The sequence below is a fragment of the Zymoseptoria tritici genome, chromosome 7, assembly GCF_000219625.1.
Source record: "Zymoseptoria tritici IPO323 chromosome 7, whole genome shotgun sequence".
In the NCBI taxonomy this organism is placed as follows: Eukaryota; Fungi; Ascomycota; class Dothideomycetes; order Mycosphaerellales; family Mycosphaerellaceae; genus Zymoseptoria; species Zymoseptoria tritici.
In genome coordinates this window covers 1183894-1203986 of record NC_018212.1, presented here as the reverse complement: position 1 = coordinate 1203986, position 20093 = coordinate 1183894, and the positions used below count along the sequence as shown (strand labels likewise).

Genomic DNA, 20093 nt, shown 5'->3' with positions numbered 1-20093 from the left:
GCTCGCGATGCATGCGACAGACGCCGAAACATTATTCTACCGCGCGAATTCACATTGACCTGGCCTCACTCCTACTCCGCTCATCGATACGCAATATCAAGCACCCGAAAGAATTATATTTTCATTCATCAAGTCGTGCCTAGGCGCGCCAGCACTCCAGGATGGCGTCGAACAAGCAGGGCAAGATGGTATGTCCAATCCTCAAAAACTCTACAGTATAGAGTCCTACGTTGACAGAGGCAGTCCGCTGATATTGATCATAGCAAGGCTTCGTGAGTCTACTCCGCGATCGTGTGCATATATGACAATCACTCACGCACTCTCTAGATCAACTATCGCATGCGAGCCACATTGAACGATGGGAGACAACTGGTGGGCCAGATGCTGGCATTCGACAAGGTGGGAGTTTTGGATGCCTCAATTGCAATTTCGCGCTGACTCTCTACAGCACATGAACCTCGTCCTCGCCGATTGTGAAGAGTTCCGAAAAGTGAAGCGCAAGGCAAAGGGCGGCGCGCCAGGCGCAAGTGCTGGAGGACAAATGGTGGAGACGGAGGAGAAGAGGTCGCTTGGATTGGCAATTGTGCGAGGCGCGACAATTGTGTCAGCATCAGTCGACGGACCACCCCCCGCGGACCCGGCTGCACGACTCGGACAAAACGCTGCTGGTGCAGGCGCTTCACCATCAGTATCAGCGGGTCCAGGCATTGCGAAGCCAGCTGGAAGAGGTGCAGGAATTGGTCTTCAAGGACCAGCGGCTGGTGTTGGTGGACCAGGTTTCCCAGGTGCTGGATTCCCAGGCGCGCCGCCAACGGGATTCCCAGGCAGAGGAGGCCCACCTGGAGGATTCCCTCCTGCAGGCTTCCCACCAGGCGGTGGCCCACCAGGCTTCGGCGGACCTCCTGGCTTCCAGCCTCCTCCCGGTGGTCGTGGATTTCCACCAGGTGGATTCCCAGGGCGATAAATCGGAGAGACGGGAAGTTTGTGGTCAAAGAGAACGGACAAGCAATCGCAAAAGAGCGAAAGGGGCGATCGCAGGCTGGATTTTGCATGGGCAAGAATTGGATCTGGGTCTCCACCAGATGCGGGTTGCACTATGGCGATTTCCGAGTCAACCAAGGCCAGGACATGCGAAACGCCTTCACGCGCGACATGATGCACCGCGGCACGCACCACAAGAACTAAGCAACCACCGAGCATTAGCGATGGCGTTGGCGGCTGTCTATACTTCGAACTTGTTTCGAAACAAAATTCAAAATCAAGCACTTCGACATTGTTCCTCAGAAAATTGTTCACAGCTCTTGTCGTCAATCCGGACTGAATGAGTGCAGGCTGGACTTCCTGGGAGGTATGTTGACCACAGTGAATCCTCTCGAAGTACCGTATGAGTGTAAGGTGAGATCGAATCCCGTCATGTTGCTGATGCTACACTGCTGTCTAGATGTCTTCCACCTTCTCTCAACCGAGCGACTCCGCCACCCACGGCTTGAACCAGTCCTCGACCGCCTTTGGGTAATTCCAATCGCTGAAATTATAATTCGTCAAGCCCCACGTATCCGGCACTCCCTGCCCACCAGAGCGAACTCTGTACGAGCCAGCAAAAGCCCACACCGCCCAGCTGACATTGTTCTGCGTAGTGAAGTCCCTCAAGCAAGTCTGCAAGGTATCGTTGAACAGCGTCTCGTCCTGTGCCCATCCAAACTCGGACAAAATCACCGGCGTCTGACGCACAGCTTCGACACAATCTCCGGTGATGTTGCACGCTTCGGGCTTGTCGATCCCCATTGCATTGAAGCCGCTGGAGTAGAATTGCGCTTGGATGAGTGGGCAGGAGCCCGTGTCGAGGTCCTCGGACATGGAGTAGAGGTGCAGCTCGTACACGACTTTGTCGGCCCATGGGTGGTCGTCGAGGTTGAAGATGATGGGGTCACGGCGGTATCCGTCACGGACGACGTCGCACTTATAGCAGGGCGCGGTGTTGAGGTCTAGGCCGGTCGTTCTGGAGGTACGGTCAGTGCTGGAACTCGGGGTTGTGCTGCTTTGAAAATACTTACAAAGCTGCCAGATCCTGATCGTACTGCATTCCGCTCCACGAGACGAGAATGTCAGGGTTCACCTCGTGGATGGCATCCGTGGCGGCGGTGTTGTTGCCAACAAGAGACAGCCAGTTGTATCCGATGGTCGACGTCGGTGCTGTCTCATTGATCGCTCGGCGCAGCTCGTTTCGAAGGGCCATCGATACGACGTTACGGTGGTCCTTGGCCCACTCGGCGACAAATTGAAGACCACGCTTCCAGTTGGCAACAGGGAAGTTGTAGTCATCGAACCAGGCGTTCCCATCTAACATTGTATTAGCAGCACGCCCGAAAAGCACCTAAGATTCAATATACCAGTGTTGTTGCAACACCACTGAGCTTTGCCTACGTGCACGTCAGGGTGCACGTATATGCTGCGGTTAGCGGCGGCGTTGGCAATGGCATCCCAGATCTCAAAGCGAGTCGTGTCCTTTGTCCAGGTTGGGTTCTTCTCGATGATCTCCTTGGTGACTTTTGTTCTGCTAGAGGTCAGCCTCGTCCCGACTTCAAGACATCTGACACATCCTCACCCGTTCTCGTAACCGAGACCAGTGATCAGGGCGATCTCCAACGGAATATCAGACATATTCCGCTCGTACATCTGGTCGACCATCTCAATGGCGTATGTTCTTCGAACGTCAGCTGTTGTTGCTATCCTCATTTGCGAGTTGTCACTTACAAGCGGATGAAGTTAAAGCCCACACTATCGATCTGAGCCACGAGATCTTCAACAGATGCGAACTCGAGGCCCTCTGGAATCATCGTCTCGCCTGCATTCTGATTAGAACCTAGCCGAGCCGATTCAATGCGAGAGCAAATGCATACCACTGCCAGGCCAGTTCACGCCGGCCCATGTTATCGCTTCTCCTCGAGCATTGACAATATCGCGACCTCTGGTCGAGAACGGACCGTATGGCCACTCTGAAGCGCCGTCGGTCTGGGTTCGTGGGAAAAGTGAGCCGGAGAAGTCCTCAACGCCTCGCATCGCTAAAGTGGAAGCGGTAGAAGAGGCGAGCAGACCGCTCAAGCCAAGAATCGATCGGAACATGATGTCGAGAGGTTCCGAGGGTACATTCGACACCACCATCTACGTCGGCGGCCAACCTACAGCATTATATAGCATCTTGCTGCCGAACGACTCGCATGAGGTCACACGCATATCCGGCTCCACTTCCATCTGCTTGTCCACGCCAAGTTGAGGAGAGCGGCCTCCCCGCTCGAACAAATCTGGGGCTCCATTTCATTGTGGACAGTCAAGCGACTTTGAAGACGCTAGGCGGACTTGGGTCATCGCCGGGTAAACTGACGTTCCACCAATAGGGATGTTCCTCCACAATCCACACTGTGTCCATACACGTGTATATACACGTGGAGAGCGTGTATGTAAGAAGACGTCGCTTCCGTCCACAGCAGATCGGTATACGCTTTGCCCAATTAGGAAGGAGTGGATACCAATGACCCCGGATATAACCTATATCGACGCGCAAAGTGCCCGAATCTAGCCTCGCAGGGGTTATCTCCCTTACGTCCACCCTGTGTACGTAGTGGATTCCACCGTGTATATACGCAGAAATCTTCCATCCACGGTGGAAGAACATCCCTATCCACCAACCGTGAAGGCGCATGCGGCTATAGAGATTCTTGGCGTCGATCATGACCGATAGAACTATTTGACCGCGGGCATCGGACCATCTTCCTCCACTCTCCGACGGCACTTGTTTGTTGTTGTCCGTCAATATCACTTCATCGAGAGAGTTCGTTCGGACGGGATGGCTGAGATCATTATGAAGAGTCATCAATAAGCCGAAGGACGCGAACGTCCAGCTTTGTGGGACTTGGTGCCGGACGTCTAGCACTCACTCACGATAGGAGCCGAACCATGCCACGCTGTTCAAGTAGACGCGAGACACTGACGAGGCCGAACAAGACGACAGCAAGCCTAGACGCGCGCGGAGGTTAATCTGACGGTGACTTATTCAAACAGTTGATCGTTCGATCGGACGACGGAGGTGCCATTCAAGTCAGAGAGTGTCCGTGAAAACAGCATAGTATACACTGCTCCCAGTCGAAATTTCGAGATTCGGGTAGGTAAATCGTGGCTCCCACTCGTTCTCAGTTCTCCGAAATCGCCCTGTCCACGACGATGTCCTCGTTGCCTGATATGTCCCTGTCCACCATGTCCTCGTTGCCTTAGTTGCGTTTTTCATGGATCAGTTCGATCGGTGGTCTAGCAAGGTATAGTTCGGGTCGCCAAAGATCGATACGTTCAGTGTTCAATAGGTCACAGGGCCAGCCGTGCGTCTGATACTCTCTAAGCTGGGCATTGGTTCGAGCAGCCCAGCCAACCCGGCATTGGTGAGGAGAGAACATGTATTGGTTCATGCGAGTCATGGATTGAGGCGTCCTGGCTGAGCCTAGGGCGAAGCATCTCGACGAGCATCCTTGAGCCGACGCGGTCTATCTGGTGAGTGGACCAGAAGGAGTCGTACAAAGTGAGGTGATTATTGATGTTTCGGGCTAAATACCTGGTACAAAAAGACAGGTGAGTGGAGCCTCAGGCAGCATCGATCCGCGGACAATCTTACTCCCGACGGCACTTATCAAGTTGTCTTCTTCTGCTTCTTCGTTCCCTTTTGGAGGTAGGAGATGTCATCCGCCAATGCTCAATTTCTTGACTGAGCCTGGTTGGACGCATTGCTTGTAATCGATATCAAGGACCTGTTTGCGGAAAGGGACGTTGGACGGTCTGCGTGGCACTTGATCTTTGGGCTCATATGATCCCGACCGCGATGCTAGAAAACACCCCACGAGGAGAGCTGGAACAATGCCGATGCCATACCCCCTAAAGGACGACGACGATGGAGCCCGACAATGTCATATCAAGCATTCACAAACGCATGACCGTGCGAACCTTTTCGGACGGCATTCCGAGCCAGGGATGCCAATGCTTCGGAACCAATCTCTTGAATGTCCCTGGAATCCTGCGAACAATGCTTCGGTGGGGTCTGGACTTCTCGCCACTGTTGTGATGGTGCATTCCACAACTGTCCGCCGCCCACCAATTCCGTCGCAAGAATCAAGTCTTGCCAACGTATGAAGCAACTCATGAGTTTAGATGACAGCGCAACCTTGACCATCGAGCAAACCCAATGGTACTCGAAGCAATACAGAAGCTCAGCTCGACGCATTTCCACAGATCGTATTATGGCATTGATCAAGCATACAGTCCCGGTGACATGGCGTCGGAAGCCCCGGCATTCTTAGCATTCCAAGGAATGAGGAAAAGGAAACGAGAGTATAACACACCACGCGACGCTATGTACTCAACATGCGTCCTCTTCCCCGCTGATCCCTCTCACTGGTCAACTCTGCAAACAACGCCGCATCACAATGACCATGGACTGGAGGAAAAGCACTGCCGTGCTCGGCTTCCTGTCGACATTGGCCTCTGCCCAGACGAGTAAGACAAGGCCGTGCCGACCGCAAGACGATGTTCGCTGACGGATTTTACAGCTCGCGTTGTCACTGTCGCTGTGTATCAATGCAGTGGTAGCACTGTCGGCTTTCCCTCGACCATCAGCTATGCCACAAGTGAGTTTGAGCAACAGCGCATCGTCGAACGTTGAAGCTGACTTCTCCAACAAGACCCTGCAAGCTCGGCCGCTACGCCATACACCACGACCATTGCCCCAAGTGGCACAAACCCAGGCTCTGTGGTTGTTGTAACGCCCAGTGGCTATACCGGAACCCTACCGCCCTACACAACGGTGTACGGTAGCTACTCAGGAGTCTCCGTCTTGACAGAAGACTTCACGTACTCCACTGCGTTTCCAGCAGGAGCATCTCAGGGTGTCTACTATGTCTATCGACCTCCCCAACGATACGTGACCTTGACGGAATATCAAACTGGCGGCACGGCTTATACCTCGGTCGTCACACGCACGGTTCCCCCATCCGGCACTATGCCTGGATACTACATCATTCAGACGCCATCGCCCACCAGCAACCCAGGCAACCCGCCGGCGTATACCGCACCTACCAATTCGATGTCCTCCAGCATGAACACACCGCCGACTGGTCCGGTCTCTTCAACAACGAGCCCGGGAGCCCCGCCCGCTTACACTGATCCTGCCATGTCCTCAATGGCCTCCATGATGAGCTCGGTGTCATCTTCGTCTAGCATGATGAGTGCTCCAGCCCCACCCGCTTACACCGATCCTGCAATGTCGTCAATGGCCTCATCGATGAGCTCTTCCATGAGCTCCATGATGTCTTCCATGACCAGCGCTGCTCCATCGGGTGTCGGACCTCCTCCGTCATACGACGCTCTGCCTCCGTGCGGTGAGCCTACCTGCGAGGTAGGAGCCACCAACTCTACTCTTTGCAACAGCGAATATGGCAATGCATTCAACACCACTTGCGGCGTGGTCTACACGGGTAGAACGCCCAAGCGAGCGACAACAGATTCGGCCAGTGCTTGCGCAAGAGAGTGCGACTTGACTCCCGGATGCGTGGCGTACAACTACATGGCGGATATGGACGTCGACAACTGCGAGATCCTGGACCAAGTCACTGGTAGTGAACCATCTGATGGCTCGGTCGGCGGCACGAGGCCAACGGAGAACCCTAAGCCTGTCAACAGCACGCCTCCCAGCTACTCCTCTGCTGGAGAACCACCCCAGTACACAGTCCCGCAGTCACCGTCGACTACCTCCATGAGTCCCTTGGCGACAATCACACCGTCCATGCCGATGTCGACGGGAGGCTCAATGACTCCCGGGTTAAACCTAACTACACTCCTGCCCAGCTACATTTTCCCGGGTGAAAGCCCCAGTCGGTCTTCATCCGAATCCGCGGTTGAGACTGTTGAAATTCCATCGACCTATTCAGAGCCCAGCCAGAGCGGCGTCCTGCCGCCGCTCTACTCCGCACCGAGCAGCTCCATGATGATCTCTAGCATGTCTCCGTCCGAGACGATCCCATACATCACGTCGGAAGGACCTATCTTCGAGCCCACGCCCTCGAGCAGCTCTATGATGATGAGCAGTGTGGAAACGACAGCTACGACAATTTCAGGCATTCTTCCACCACTCTACTCCGAGCCCGCGGTCTCGAGCAGCTCTATGATGATGAGCAGTGCTACATCATCGGGATCGACAGCTACGACGATTTCAGGCATCCTTCCACCACTCTACTCTGAGCCGGCAGCTGTCAGCTCGAGTGGCAACGGAGCACCACCTGCCTACACTGGTCCGCCCACTGTTAGCAGCTCCACTTCGACGGCCAGCTCGACCTCGAGCTCGACTTCGAGAGGCAACGGAGCACCACCTGAATATACTGGTCCACCGACAAGCACTTACCGCGCACCGACTACAACGACGACCACTACTGGAGCGCCAAACGGTCCTCCGCCTGCTTACACTGGGCCTATCACCACCACAACCACGCGTCCATTCACGACCACAACCACCACAGCTCCAGGCTACGTCGAGCCAACCGTAAGTTTCCACACCTCATGCGTGTCAACCAATCCGACTAACCTCCTTCCTAGCCCGAATTCACCCGCCCCGAACCCGCCGGCACCAGCATCTCAACCACCACCACCGAATCCTGCGCTTCCACTCCATCCCTCACATCCGTCACCTTCCGCGAACGCATCGTCACCGTTTTCGGCGAGTCCGTCAACATCTTCGGCAGCATCGAGCAACTCGCCACCTGGAACGTCGACAATGCACCAGCCCTCAGCTCAGCAAACTACACCGACCCGGACCCGATCTGGTTCTACACGGTCAGCCTGCCGGTCGCGTTGTCCTTTGAGTACAAGTACTACCGGAGGTACACGAACGGATCCATCCAGTATGAGGCCGATCCGAACAGGGTCTACACCGTGCCGGGGAATTGCGCGGGAGCGGTGACTGTGAATGATGTTTTCCGTCCAGATGCAGAGGAGACGGGAGGAGAGGAGGAGCAAGTGGATTAGATGATCCTCGGAATGTGAAGTCTGCTCTAGGCGTGGCTTGTAGGCCTGAGGCGTCTGGAGGTATTGAATAATGGCGAGTCGTGGACAGTCTCATCGACTACAGCTTTCAAAGGTCGTTGGGGTCGGAAGGGAGCAGAGTTTCGGTACGTAATCCCTTTTTTCATAGACGACGTAGTGTACGACTAGCGTCATCAATTTTGCAGAGATGGATATCTCAAGTATCACACTTCGTTCGAAACCTCACACGTGCATCCTCGTCCAGATTGCGTCCGTCTCATCATCCTTGTCGGTATCGCCAAGCCTTCAGCCTCGATCTGAGGACTTCACAACTTTCGCTTCTCTTCCTCTTTCACATCCTCGCACCATCACCACCATCAGCAAAGAGGCGGTCTTGCACAACGACGCGGCGTCAAGTCGAAGGCATCTCACGATGACTGCATCAATGCCACTCCGTCCTCCTACCCACGCCTCTGCTGACGATCGCTTCTTCACACGCAACTGAGTTTCGACATCCCTGACCAATACTGCATCAGAACGCCAACTTCATCTTGTTGAAAACGGGAAATGCGACAAGAAACAGTCACAAAGCCTCGCTTTCTGATGGCCCCTTTTGCCTCGCTTTCTGCTGGTCCCTTTGCCTCGCTTCCCGCTGGTCCCTTTTGTTACCACCGACTATCGCCATGTCGTCGAATGTACCACCTCCACAGTTGAGTGGCTGCGACGCCGAATCATGCAGATTGACGTCCTACGTTCCGGATCGTGAGAAATGTACAACGGTATCGGACTGGTATAAGGTAAGAGATGCTGCTGGTCGGTATTCTGGAGCGGTTTGACTTTCCTTCACTCTTTCCTTTCAGCCTCTACTCTTTTGCGACGGCATTTTTCTATCATGTATAATCGCATCGCTAGCTCATTTTTTCTTTCATTTACATGGCTCATCTGTTCATCGAATGCAACGGCGATTAAACGAGATGTGACCTTTGCGAACGCCGAAGCAGCTTTTAGCACTCTACAGCAATGGTATAATCGATCGACAGGAATTCGGAACCCAAGTACAAATTGGTGGAACAGCGCCAATTGTCAGTTTCTGCATAAACCGCATGGCACGAGCACAGTCCTGACCGTCAACCAGGTATAACAATAATCTCAAACTTGGCTCTCATCGACAACAACGTCCTTCCAGCGGTAGAAGACGTCCTCAGCAACACCTACGCCCAAGCACCAGGCTACAACGCTTTAATCAACACCGAAACGACCAAAGTAATGGGCATGCCCTCCCAGCAGTGGATGATCGCAACAGTCAACATGACCGACACCCCCGACAACAACAACGAAGACACCACCGTCACTACCATTCCCCAACCCCCCTCCCGCCGTGCCCCCCGCGGCGGTTTCCTCAACGACTTCTACGACGACGAAGGCTGGTGGGCCCTCGCCTGGATCGCCGCCTACGACCTCACCCTCAACCCGTCCTACCTCTCCACCGCCCAACGCATCTTCGCCGACATGCACTCCGTCTTTGGCACGACCAATTGCTCCTCCAACACCGCCCCTGCCGTAGGCGGACTACCCTGGGACCGTAAACGCACCTACATCAACGCCATCACGAATTCCCTCTACCTCTCCGTCGCCGCCCACCTCGCCGAGCGCGTGACAGATGTGCCGCCGCTGTACGACTACCTCTCCCTCGCCAAACAGCAATGGCAATGGTTCCTCGCCTCCGGCCTCCTCAACGGTGAAAACCTGATCAACGACGGCCTCAACCCAGCCTGCAGCAACAACGCCGGCACAATCTGGTCCTACAACCAAGGCGTCCTCCTCGGCGCGCTCACCGCTCTCTCCCGCGCCACCGGCGACGCAGTCTACCTCGCCACCGCGTCCCGCATCGCCGACGCGGCGATCGGGGCTCTCGCGCCGGATGGGGTGCTCGTGGAGGCGTGCGAGCCGGATTGTGGGAGTGACGGAGCGCAGTTTAAAGGGGTGTTTGTGAGGGGTTTGGCGGAATTGTGGAGAGCGAGACCGGAGGAGAGGTGGAGGGGGTTTTTGAAGGGGAATGCGGAGAGCGCGTGGGTGAATGGGAGGGATGAGAGGGGGGAGTTGGGTTTAAGGTGGACGGGACCGGTTGGGAGGCCGGCGGATGCGGGGACGCAGAGTTCGGGGTTGGATGCGCTGGTTGCTGGATTGGGGGTTTGAGATGGATGGGAGGTGGGGATTGGATATGAGATTGATAACCGGGTAGGCCTGGTTGTTTACAGTACAGGTCCCTGCTTACGGGTGTGTGGTATCCTTCGCGGTTTTGCTTGGAATCGGCCAACCTGGCGACTTGACTTGGAAAAGTCGGGTATACCTTCCTCCTTCCTTTTCACCTGCTCTTCTTCCTTCCCCCCTCCCAGCATGGCTTTGGCGCAATCTGTACAGAACGACATTTATTGCCGTCTAACGCTTCTTCCGATGCTGGAACAGTTTCTTTGAAGCAGGGATTGGAGAAACGAGGGCGGTGATAGAATCCGGTGATTGCTCAACTCGTCTTTAATGTCGCCAAGTCGGTGGGAAGCATGCATGTCAGCAAATGGCCACAACGGGTAAAGTAAAGGGTTGCTGTCCATTCCTGATATGAGTCGAGTATTGCCTAGAATAGGCAGTAAGCGAAAGATCCTCCGCGATATTCCTTCCTTCTCTGTGCAAGCTACGTACGCAGTTTGAGAAACGCGAACGCTCAGCCGAACGAACATCGACTTTGCACTTCGAACGCGATTCTCAACAACAACTTGCCAGAATTGTATAAAGCCAAGAGGCAACCTGTGGCCCATCTCTGAACGCAAGTCTCGCGGCGATCGGTCACGTTTTGTCGATGAGATGTCCTGTTGTGAGAGCTTGGTTGGTAGGCGTTCCGCCTTGGTGCCTTGATTCTGAGCCTTGTGAAATCGTTGCGGGCCTTGCGGCCGAATACAATAAAATCTCGGAGAATTAACTCTGCTGCTTGCTCGCGACCATGACGCGTCGTTTCATTAATTACTCTTCCAGAAAAGTAGCCGAGGTTGCGGGTTGCGAAAAGTCGGGAAGCATTAGGTATTAAGCTTTTGGTCTGATCGCAATCGTTCCGGCTCGATCACTCGCCACGAAAGACGGGATCCCCCTCCCGTGGGCGATCGAGTTGCGACTGTGGATATGAGGTTGCGACCGTGGATATGCGTGGAATAAATGAGGTATACATCGGAGGGGTTTGTGTCTTTGGTTGTTTGGAGGGGACGAGTGTTCGAGGGAGAAGCTTGCGCGGTTGTCTTCTTCATGATGCGCGCCGGTCAGGATTCTTCATCCGTGACCGAACGCGTTTCTTCTGATTACCGACGATACCGTTATATCGACGACGACGACTGATGAGAGCCCGGAGATCCGGTCGAGAACGACGACCGCTGTTCTGCCGATTTCCTAGGCGGCTTTGTCTCCCTTGACCATCACTGTCTTGCCTCATGCCCCGATTGCTTGCATAATCTGTCTTATCCTGCCTGACCTCGCAGAAGGTCGTCCAAGGTTGATCCCACCACATCTCGCCAGTAGTTACTCTTTGCGTTCCTCGATCCATTTCTCATCGTTGTTGATGATGTGGATGGACAACAGCGACAGCGACAGCGACATTCCCCGCGGTAGTTCTACCGACTCCGCATTCGGAAAAGGTTGCGACGGAGTTCCCCACCCACCATCTCAGCCACGGCGGACAACTCTGAGATTCAGAGAGAGAGAGAGACCTGAGCTTCTTCGGGAAGATGATGCGCGCAAGCCAAGGGCGACCGAGGCATCTTGTGGCAGAGAGTGGTTGACTTTCCAGACCGACCACAGAATGAGCGTCTCCATATATATCATTCATCATCTCTTCCCATTCCACCCATGTTCCTCCTCCACTGATTGTGCGCCCCATTCCATCGTATCCCTTGCAGAATCCTACACTACACTACTCTGGGCCACCACATCCTTCTCCACATCTCCTCGACATCCACAGACCATGGCGTGGCAAGCCCCCGAGGGCGAGAACGCCTACGACATTGTCGTCGTCGGCGCTGGTATCGCCGGCATCAATTTCGGTTACCGTCTGCAGGAGCGTCTGCCCAACCTCACATATACCATCCTGGAGGGGCGGCATGAGCTCGGCGGAACCTGGAGTCTGTTCAAGTACCCCGGTAAGAAATCATGCACGGAATATGCAGCTTACTACTACTCCTGCACTGCAAACCCACCGAAGATCCCCCCTGCCACAACCATCTCTCTTCTCTTTCTAACACCTCAATTCCTCAGGCATCCGCTCCGACTCGGACCTCTTCACATTCGGCTTCCCATGGCGCCCATGGCACGAGGACTCCTCCATCGCCCACGGTGGAAGCATCCACAAGTACATGAAGGAGTCGGCCGCCGAGTATGGCATTGACAAGAAAATCCAATACAACACCATGGTCGAAAACGCCGACTACTCCTCCGAGTCCAACTCGTGGACCCTCCAGACCAAGGTCAACGGCGAGAAGAACAAGACATTCAAGGCGCGATGGATCATGATGTGCACGGGATACTACGACTACCACAACCCCATGCAAGTCGACATCCCCGGCATCAACAACTTCAAGGGTCAAGTCATCCACCCCCAATTCTGGCCCGAAGACCTCGACTACGCCGACAAGGAAGTCGTCATCATCGGCTCCGGCGCCACCGCCGTCACCGTCCTCCCCGTCATGGCGGAAAAGGCCAAGCACGTCACCATGCTGCAGCGCTCTCCCACCTACATCCTCGCCGCCCCGACCGAGGACAAACTCGAAAAATTCATCCGTCGCTGGTTCTCCTGGGCACCCAACTTCCAAGACCGCGTCTTCCGCCTCAAATGGATCCTCGCTCCCATGCTCATGACCACCTTCTCCGCCTGGTTCCCCGAACGCGCCAAGGCGATGATGCTCAAACTCACCAAAGCCCAGCTCCCCGCCAGCGTGCCCCTCGACCCCCACTTCACCCCCTCCTACTATCCCTGGGAACAACGCCTGTGTGTCTGCCCCAACGGCGACTTTTACAAATCCCTCCGCCAAGGCAAATCCTCCGTCGCCACCGGCCACATTGAAAACATCGACGAGAAAACCATCCACCTCAAAAACGGCCAGGAACTCTCCCCGGACATCATCATCACCGCGACGGGGTTGAAACTCAAATTCGGCGGCGGCATGAAAGTGACGGTCAACGGGAAACCCTTCCACATCCCCGACAAGTTCACCTGGAAGGGCGTCATGATCGAGGACCTCCCCAACGCGGCGTTCGTCGTGGGGTACGTCGACGCGAGCTGGACTTTGGGCGCCGACGCCACGGCGCAGATGATGACGCGTATGATCACGAGGATGAAGAAGGAGGGTGTGGTCGAGGTCACTCCTCATCAATCCGCCAAGGAGAAGAAGGAGATGAAGGAGTCGAGTCTGCTGCGTCTCAATTCGACATATGTCAAGAAGGGGATGAGCGAGCTGCCGAAGAGTGGTGATCGTGGCCAGTGGACGCCGAGATCATACTACTTCAAGGATATCATAATGGCGTGGTTTGGCGACATTAAGACGGGTACGGAGTGGGTGAGGGGTGTTTAAGTGAGATGTGATGGGAGGGGAGGGTATGACGGACGAATTCTTTTTTTTTTCTCACAGCTTTTGGGTTGGAAGACTGACTTATCGGCGGGGTGGGAGTGGAGTGGAGTTTCGGTCGGTGGAGGGGGGAGGGAAATGTATATACCTCGCACGCATTCAGTCTTGTGTGCTATAAGGTCGCAGTTTCAGACCGATAGAGATGTTAGCATTTACCAGACATTCTTACCTCCTTCCATGTTGCTACGTATACATTTCACCGATGCGAATTCGTGCCTTTTTCGTTTTAACCTTGACGATCTGCATGCCTCAGGCACCACACACGCATCATCTCTCCCCCAAAAAAATCAATGGCAAATACCTCCCAACATCTTACACCCTTCAACAATCAACACCGCCGCTCTCCTCTTTCTCCTCGAAAAAAAAGACATGACGCCCGACGAAGAAAACGCCGCCCTCGCCACGCCCGAGTACTGGAATTCCCGTTACACTTCCTCCTCCTCCTCCTCCTCCAACGGTGGTTCCGGTTCCGGCTCGACTCCCACCCACGAATGGTTCCGCGATTATTCCTCGTTGAAACCTTTCTTTCGACGACATTTTTTTCCGCACTTCCGGGCTGAAAATGAGCCGAGGATTGTGCACTTGGGGAGTGGGGATAGTGTACGTCTTAATCCTCCTGACCACTACCTTGTCCCCATCATGAGCCACGTCATGTGCTAACCATGGAGAGTGTGGATCTCAGACGGTTCCCTACGACCTCTCATCAGAAGAAGGGTATACCAACCAACTATGCGTGGACTTCTCGCACACGGTCGTGGAGATGATGACGGCTCGTACGAAAGCCGAGGCGGGAATCGAATGGCAGTGCGCGGATGTTCGCGACCTCTCCGCTCTTCTTGCTGACGAGTCGGTTGATGTGGCGTTTGATAAGGGGACTTTGGATGCGATGATTCATGGTTCTCCGTGGAGTCCGCCTGAGGATGTGCTGAGGAATACGGGGGGGTATGTTGATGAGGTGAGTAGTAGTCCCCTTCCTTCCTTGCGGGGTGGGGGTGGGTGGGACGATGTATGTGGGCACTGATGAGGAGAGTAGGTCCATCGAATTCTGAAGCCGAACGGCGTGTTTCTGTATGTGACATATCGACAACCGCATTTCGTCAAGCCGTTGTTGAATCGAGACGGGAAGTGGAGGGTGGAGATGGAGGTTCTGGAGGATGAGAAGGGGGGGTTTGAGTATTATGGGTTCGTGTTGAGGAAGAAGGCGGCGGTTTGGTGAAGAAGGGAGGTGAGGGATTGATCTGCCACACTTCACCGACCTGCCTCACTTGACCGATTTGCGAACGATTTCTCTCTGCTACGGATTCGAGGGCGATATCTTCGGAAGGGATGGTCGTTTTGTTTCGGGACCAAGGATGGGAAGGGCTCGAAATGGCTCGACATTCGACGACGCCTTTTGCATGCGATTCACGGAATCGGGATGGGAAGTGGAGGGTGGGAATGGAGGCTCTCACGGCTGACAAGACTTTGATCTCGCATCGCGGATCTTTCCCTCGGGAATCGCTGATGAGCGAGGTCGCCCGATCGATCCACCCCTCCTCATCCATCGATCCACGACACTTCACCACTCTCCTCTCCGCCACGGACTCGAAGCCAAATAAAGTTGCTTTTCTTCCAGGACCACGCATACCACTCCCTGCCCATCCCACCCCGCCTTCCGAACGCGCTCCCCTCCTCCAACCATAGCGTCAAGCCCTCGCCCGAGGCCGAATGCCACACCCATCGCCGCACTTGACCTTCCCGCACCCGCCAATTTTTCAGGCAACGAGTCTTCCGACCAAGGCAATGGAAGCGATTTTTTTCCATCGACGTGGCTTTTGCAAGCGGGCTATATCTGGAGTCGTAGTCACTGTGGACACATGCTGAGTGCGTGGTTGCGGTGGGGATCATGTTCTTTGGTGGACTTGTCTGGGTTACACGGTGAGGCGAGCCTTGCACGACTCCTCTGGTCCCAAGCGAGCGCGAGGTGGCGAGATGGCGTGCTGGAGACATGATTGCTGGTCCAGGAATGCTTCGAGAGGGAAGCGGAGTGATGGAGCACGATCGTATGGTCGGGATGATGTTAGGAGAGAAGGAGATCTGGTTGCCTTCTGTTGGCAGCCTCCCGGAAGCCCGAGAGCAAGTGCTTTACATCGCTTAACCGTTACGGGAGACTTCCGCAGTGCTTACATTGTGCTCTGTTATTGACGCAGTCCCATCTCAATTTTCGAAAGTCTCCAAACACCCGTCCTATTGCAACTGGACACCCACCCTCAAGACCAACATTTGCGATGTCAAAGCCGCACGTCAGTGTCGATGGGAAGATCACGAGTATGGCTGAGACGGTCTTTCCAATCACCCGGGCATTGAAGAATCCGGCAGATGAGCCATTGCGTGCGGGGTTGTTCTACGCGACCACATCTTGGACATGATGGATCCGAGGACGACACGAATATGTGGAGTCAGGTCGGACGTAGGATGGGTCTCGGCAAGTTGGTCGGCCGCGTTGCGACCATAGTCAACGTCTGGACTTGATCTTTCGCAAGCTGTGACACCCTACCTAAGCATAGCCAAAGGATTCCAGGCACGAGGCCGAGGAATCCCATTCCATCTCCCGGAGGCCAAGCCACTCCAGCAGAAGACCATCATCAAGTCTGATATTGAACGACATCAACAATCATGCAAGCCGCCCGCTTCCACGCCGCAAACGACATCCGCGTCGAATCCATTCCCAAACCACCACCTTCCTCCAACCAAGTCCTCATCGAGATCGATTGGTGCGGAATCTGCGGCACCGACCTCCACGAATACATCGCCGGACCCATCGCCATTCGTCCTCATTCCCACCCTCATCCTCTGACCAACACGACCTACCCTGTAACTCTCGGCCATGAATTCTGCGGCCGCGTTGTTGAGACTTCCCCTTCTTCTTCCCTTCAAGTTGGACAAAGAGTGATGATCGATCCTCGTATCAATTGCAAAGATGCCTGTCATTCTTGTAATCACGGGATTGACAATCTGTGTTCATCCTGGGGTTTCCTTGGCCTGCATTCCCCGACTGGAGGAGGGTTCTCGCAGTACGCAGCTGTGGACGCGAGGATGTGTTATACTCTTCCTGACTCCGTGAGAATGGATGAAGCGGCATTGATCGAACCTCTAGCCGTTGCTCGCCACGCTTTAGCTGTTTCTGAGATCCCTCGCGGAGACTGGCCGGCAAAAAGCGTTCTAGTGCTCGGCGGTGGACCGATTGGACTTGCTGTACTGTGGGACCTGCGCGCGGTTGGCGCCAAAATGCTGTTCGTATCCGAGCCAACGGAGGTGAGAAGCCGGCATACGAAAGATTTGGCCTCACACGTCTTCAACCCGAGGGAAGTGGATGTCGCGGAAGAGTGCAGGACCTCAACGGACGGGTTGGGTGTGGACGTCGTTTTTGACTGCGCAGGAATTCAAGCGGCCTTGAAAGTGGGCATGGATGCGTTGAAGATCAGGGGCGTGTATGTCAATGTTGCGGGCTGGGAGAAGGAGGTTTGTCGTTTCCTTTGCGTGGGTATTGCAGTTGGGTGTACAAGCTGACGATGTTTGGGGTCCAGTTTTCCGTGCCTTTCGGCCCAGCCATGACCAAGGAACTCACCGTCAAGTTCACGCTGGCGTATGACTACAAGGACTTTCAAGATGTTGTGGACGACTTTGTCGCAGGTTTGTTACGCCTTGTGCAAGTACTGACGTCTTTTCCCTCGAGGCTGACAAGTTGGCAGGCAAATTCGAAGGCGTCGAAAAGATGATCACCAGCCGCATTGCACTGCAAGACGTCGTTACGAAAGGCTTCGACGAGCTGATCAACAACAAGGACGAGCACGTCAAAATCCTCGTCACGCCGAGGGAAGATTTCTTAGCAGCACAGACTTGAAGACATTTCCCTTCTATGCCCGTTCAGATCTCTACCCAATTTCGCCCGACTCGTTCTCCTCCCCTCAATCATACCAAATCGCATTCATCCCAAACCCCGGCTCCTTAATATCCAAATGCGCCACCCTTCCCAAGAACTCCTCATGCCACCGATAAATCTCCACCCACCCCTGCTCATCATCACACAGCGCGATCCACTCATCTGTCCACGGACACGGGCTAACAGCATTACTATGCCCTCCACTCGTGGGCGTGGGATTCAAACATATCTGCTTCAGAACCTCCCCTTCCTTGCCCAGCTTGAACGCCGCAATGTAACCCGTCAATTTCGGGCTGTTGGAGCGGGAAGTCGCGAATAGGTACTCTCCGCTTTTCGAGCGGAACACGACGTCGGAGCGGTACATTTTCGGGTTGATGGCGTCCATGCCGGGAGGGATGAGAGGGTATTGCGTGCGGGTGTAGACGGGCATGCGGGTGGTGGGGTCGATCACGTAGATGCAGAGTCGGTTGCCGGCTTCCATGAGGACGTAGAGGTAAGCGCCGGAGGGAGATGTCTCGACCCAGCGTGGGTGGTCGCCGGATGAAGGAGCTTCCACGCTGCCGACGAGAGTGAGGAGGCCTGTTTCGGGGTGCTGTGGTGGTGTTAGTTGGGAAGGTTGAGGCAGCTGGCGGGTGGAGGGTTGCGTACTTTCTTGTGGCACCATATTTTATTGGACCACATGTCGGCTGAGTAGAGATACTCCTCTTCAGGGTCGAAGACCATGCCGTGGATTGCAGAACGTTCGTCCAGTTCGGCGTTCTGGATGTTCTTGTCTAGCGCGCCGGTCGATGTGACGCTATGGACGTTGAGGAAGCCGGCATGGTCGTAGAATGGATTGCCGTAGACGTTGTAGGGCGGTTTCTGAGCGGCCAGGACGAAGATTGCGCGAGTCTTGGTGTCGGTATCATTCGCTCTCGCTGTAGTGTCATGGTCAGTCGACGACCTCGACCAGAGAAAGGCTGAACGTACGATGTCCTCCCATAAGTAACGAAGTACTGTGTACGATTTCTGTCGGGCTTTCGACAGCGTAAGATCCCCATTTCTTCATCCCAGCTCCGTAGATGTTCTTTCGAGCATGCTAAACTCAATATTAGCAGGTTGAATGCCACTGTCGTTCACAACCGTACGTCGAATGTCATCCATGAAATTGGCTGATCTTCCGGAATCTCTGTCCGCTTCACCAGCTCCAGCGATAGTTTCTCGTCATCGAACTCGACTGTGAATATGGCTCCTGGAGGCGTCCTTGATGTTGCATGTCAGCGAAGTGCCTTGTCAAGATTTGCGTTCATTTGCCAGACGTTCGAAGCCAGATGGGACGAGAAGACTGCCTTGCTCTGTACAGGAGCTTTCGAGTCGCGGTCAACAGTGTTCAGAGCTGTGTGATGTCGTACAGAAGTCTGGCGGAAGTACGAAGCAGAATGAAAGCTTTAAATCATACCAGGTTCCAATCATCAAATGATGCTTCATCCTTGCGAGACACGGCGTTCGTGTCAATTTTGCCGTACACGGTCGTGAAAGCAGGTTTGCAACAGTGCGAATCATATGAGAAAAGGAAACATCTACAAGGCCTACTGCATGCTCTACGCCAACGCTTGTCGCAACTGCTTCCAATGGGTGCTAAATCCTTACCCGTCCTCGTCTGCCGAAGCATGGTTCGCAGCTGCCGGACCCGACGCCGAAACTAGTCTCTTAGCTCAGGACACATGGCACGTGATTGGAGACGCATGAGGTATAGGGGTTGTAGTTCAAGTTCATGGTCAGGTCAAGTGTTCCTCTCACTCAAGTCCTCGATCTATCATTGTGTCCTATCTAGAGCGATCCATCGTTCTAAGCGACGAGAACAGGCGCCAGGCTTGCATCCTATGAACAAGTTCACCAGTCTTGCTCTCTTGGATGAAAATACAAAGCAGCTAATCTGCGCCGTGAATGGCAGAAGATCAAGCCCAATGCCTTTCAATCCGCCGAATGTGAAGTGACTGTAGCACGAGACAGCGCGAGACTGGCAAGTGGAAGCCCAACTGCACTGAATCTCGGCACCTCCCGGACCATCGGAATCAAAGCGAAACAGACGCCTCCGTGCGCCGCATCGAGCGACAGAGAACCTCTGCGCTGTCCGTAAATGGCAAAAAGAATCCCTCGCTCCTGTAAAAGGAGAAACCTCAGCGCCTTTTTGATCTGCGAATCGCTCAAAACCCCAAAAGAACATCTCCAAAGAGACATGAGAAACCGACTTAGCCACGTCGACTGGACACAACCCCCTTAGACATAGGAACGATGATCGTGGTACTGCCCCCGCTGCGAAATCGGTTCTAGCTGGTTTGCTACTCGACCCCTGAGCGCTAAAGCGCCATAATCCGCTGTGCTAAGGAGCAACCGGCCCGGAATGTGATCAAGCGGAGAACGTGGAGGACTGGCGGGTTGGCGGGGGATAAGTAGGTGGAACTGCGCGGCGAGGGGCG

General features: G+C 54.6%; 8 protein-coding genes across 8 annotated transcripts; 6 read left to right on the top strand and 2 right to left on the bottom strand.

The window, feature by feature from the left end:
• Positions 1-64: 64 nt before the first annotated feature.
• On the top strand, positions 65-964 carry MYCGRDRAFT_74038 (uncharacterized protein; the record flags this gene model as incomplete). The annotated part of the gene is made up of 4 exons (XM_003851087.1): positions 65-188; positions 264-272; positions 328-399; positions 449-964. 4 exons carry the CDS (start codon positions 162-164, stop codon positions 962-964), a joined length of 624 nt encoding a protein of 207 aa, XP_003851135.1.
• A 494-nt stretch (positions 965-1458) lies between these two features.
• MgEXG6 (Exo-beta-1,3-glucanase) lies at positions 1459-3060 on the bottom strand (the record flags this gene model as incomplete). Its single annotated transcript, XM_003850668.1, has 6 exons — positions 1459-1999; positions 2055-2340; positions 2391-2554; positions 2606-2704; positions 2755-2845; positions 2901-3060. 6 exons carry the CDS (start codon positions 3058-3060, stop codon positions 1459-1461), a joined length of 1341 nt encoding a protein of 446 aa, XP_003850716.1.
• A 2405-nt stretch (positions 3061-5465) lies between these two features.
• Positions 5466-8055, top strand: MYCGRDRAFT_94499 (uncharacterized protein; the record flags this gene model as incomplete). The annotated part of the gene is made up of 4 exons (XM_003851088.1): positions 5466-5535; positions 5589-5666; positions 5721-7573; positions 7627-8055. 4 exons carry the CDS (start codon positions 5466-5468, stop codon positions 8053-8055), a joined length of 2430 nt encoding a protein of 809 aa, XP_003851136.1.
• An 889-nt stretch (positions 8056-8944) lies between these two features.
• MAN1.1 (putative alpha-1,6-mannosidase) lies at positions 8945-10248 on the top strand (the record flags this gene model as incomplete). Its single annotated transcript, XM_003851089.1, has 2 exons — positions 8945-9134; positions 9188-10248. The coding sequence occupies 2 exons, from the start codon at positions 8945-8947 to the stop codon at positions 10246-10248; spliced, it is 1251 nt and encodes a 416-aa protein (XP_003851137.1).
• Positions 10249-11976: 1728 nt separating this feature from the next.
• On the top strand, positions 11977-13658 carry MYCGRDRAFT_100764 (uncharacterized protein; the record flags this gene model as incomplete). Its single annotated transcript, XM_003851090.1, has 2 exons — positions 11977-12230; positions 12346-13658. The coding sequence occupies 2 exons, from the start codon at positions 12056-12058 to the stop codon at positions 13656-13658; spliced, it is 1488 nt and encodes a 495-aa protein (XP_003851138.1).
• A 399-nt stretch (positions 13659-14057) lies between these two features.
• MYCGRDRAFT_74029 (uncharacterized protein) lies at positions 14058-14928 on the top strand (the record flags this gene model as incomplete). Its single annotated transcript, XM_003851091.1, has 3 exons — positions 14058-14312; positions 14395-14667; positions 14746-14928. 3 exons carry the CDS (start codon positions 14082-14084, stop codon positions 14926-14928), a joined length of 687 nt encoding a protein of 228 aa, XP_003851139.1.
• Positions 14929-16367: 1439 nt separating this feature from the next.
• MYCGRDRAFT_86872 (uncharacterized protein) lies at positions 16368-17595 on the top strand (the record flags this gene model as incomplete). The annotated part of the gene is made up of 3 exons (XM_003851092.1): positions 16368-17213; positions 17279-17384; positions 17444-17595. The coding sequence occupies 3 exons, from the start codon at positions 16368-16370 to the stop codon at positions 17593-17595; spliced, it is 1104 nt and encodes a 367-aa protein (XP_003851140.1).
• Positions 17596-17605: 10 nt separating this feature from the next.
• MYCGRDRAFT_74026 (uncharacterized protein) lies at positions 17606-19101 on the bottom strand (the record flags this gene model as incomplete). The annotated part of the gene is made up of 5 exons (XM_003850667.1): positions 17606-18226; positions 18283-18551; positions 18604-18712; positions 18762-18876; positions 19073-19101. 5 exons carry the CDS (start codon positions 19099-19101, stop codon positions 17660-17662), a joined length of 1089 nt encoding a protein of 362 aa, XP_003850715.1.
• Positions 19102-20093: the final 992 nt, after the last annotated feature.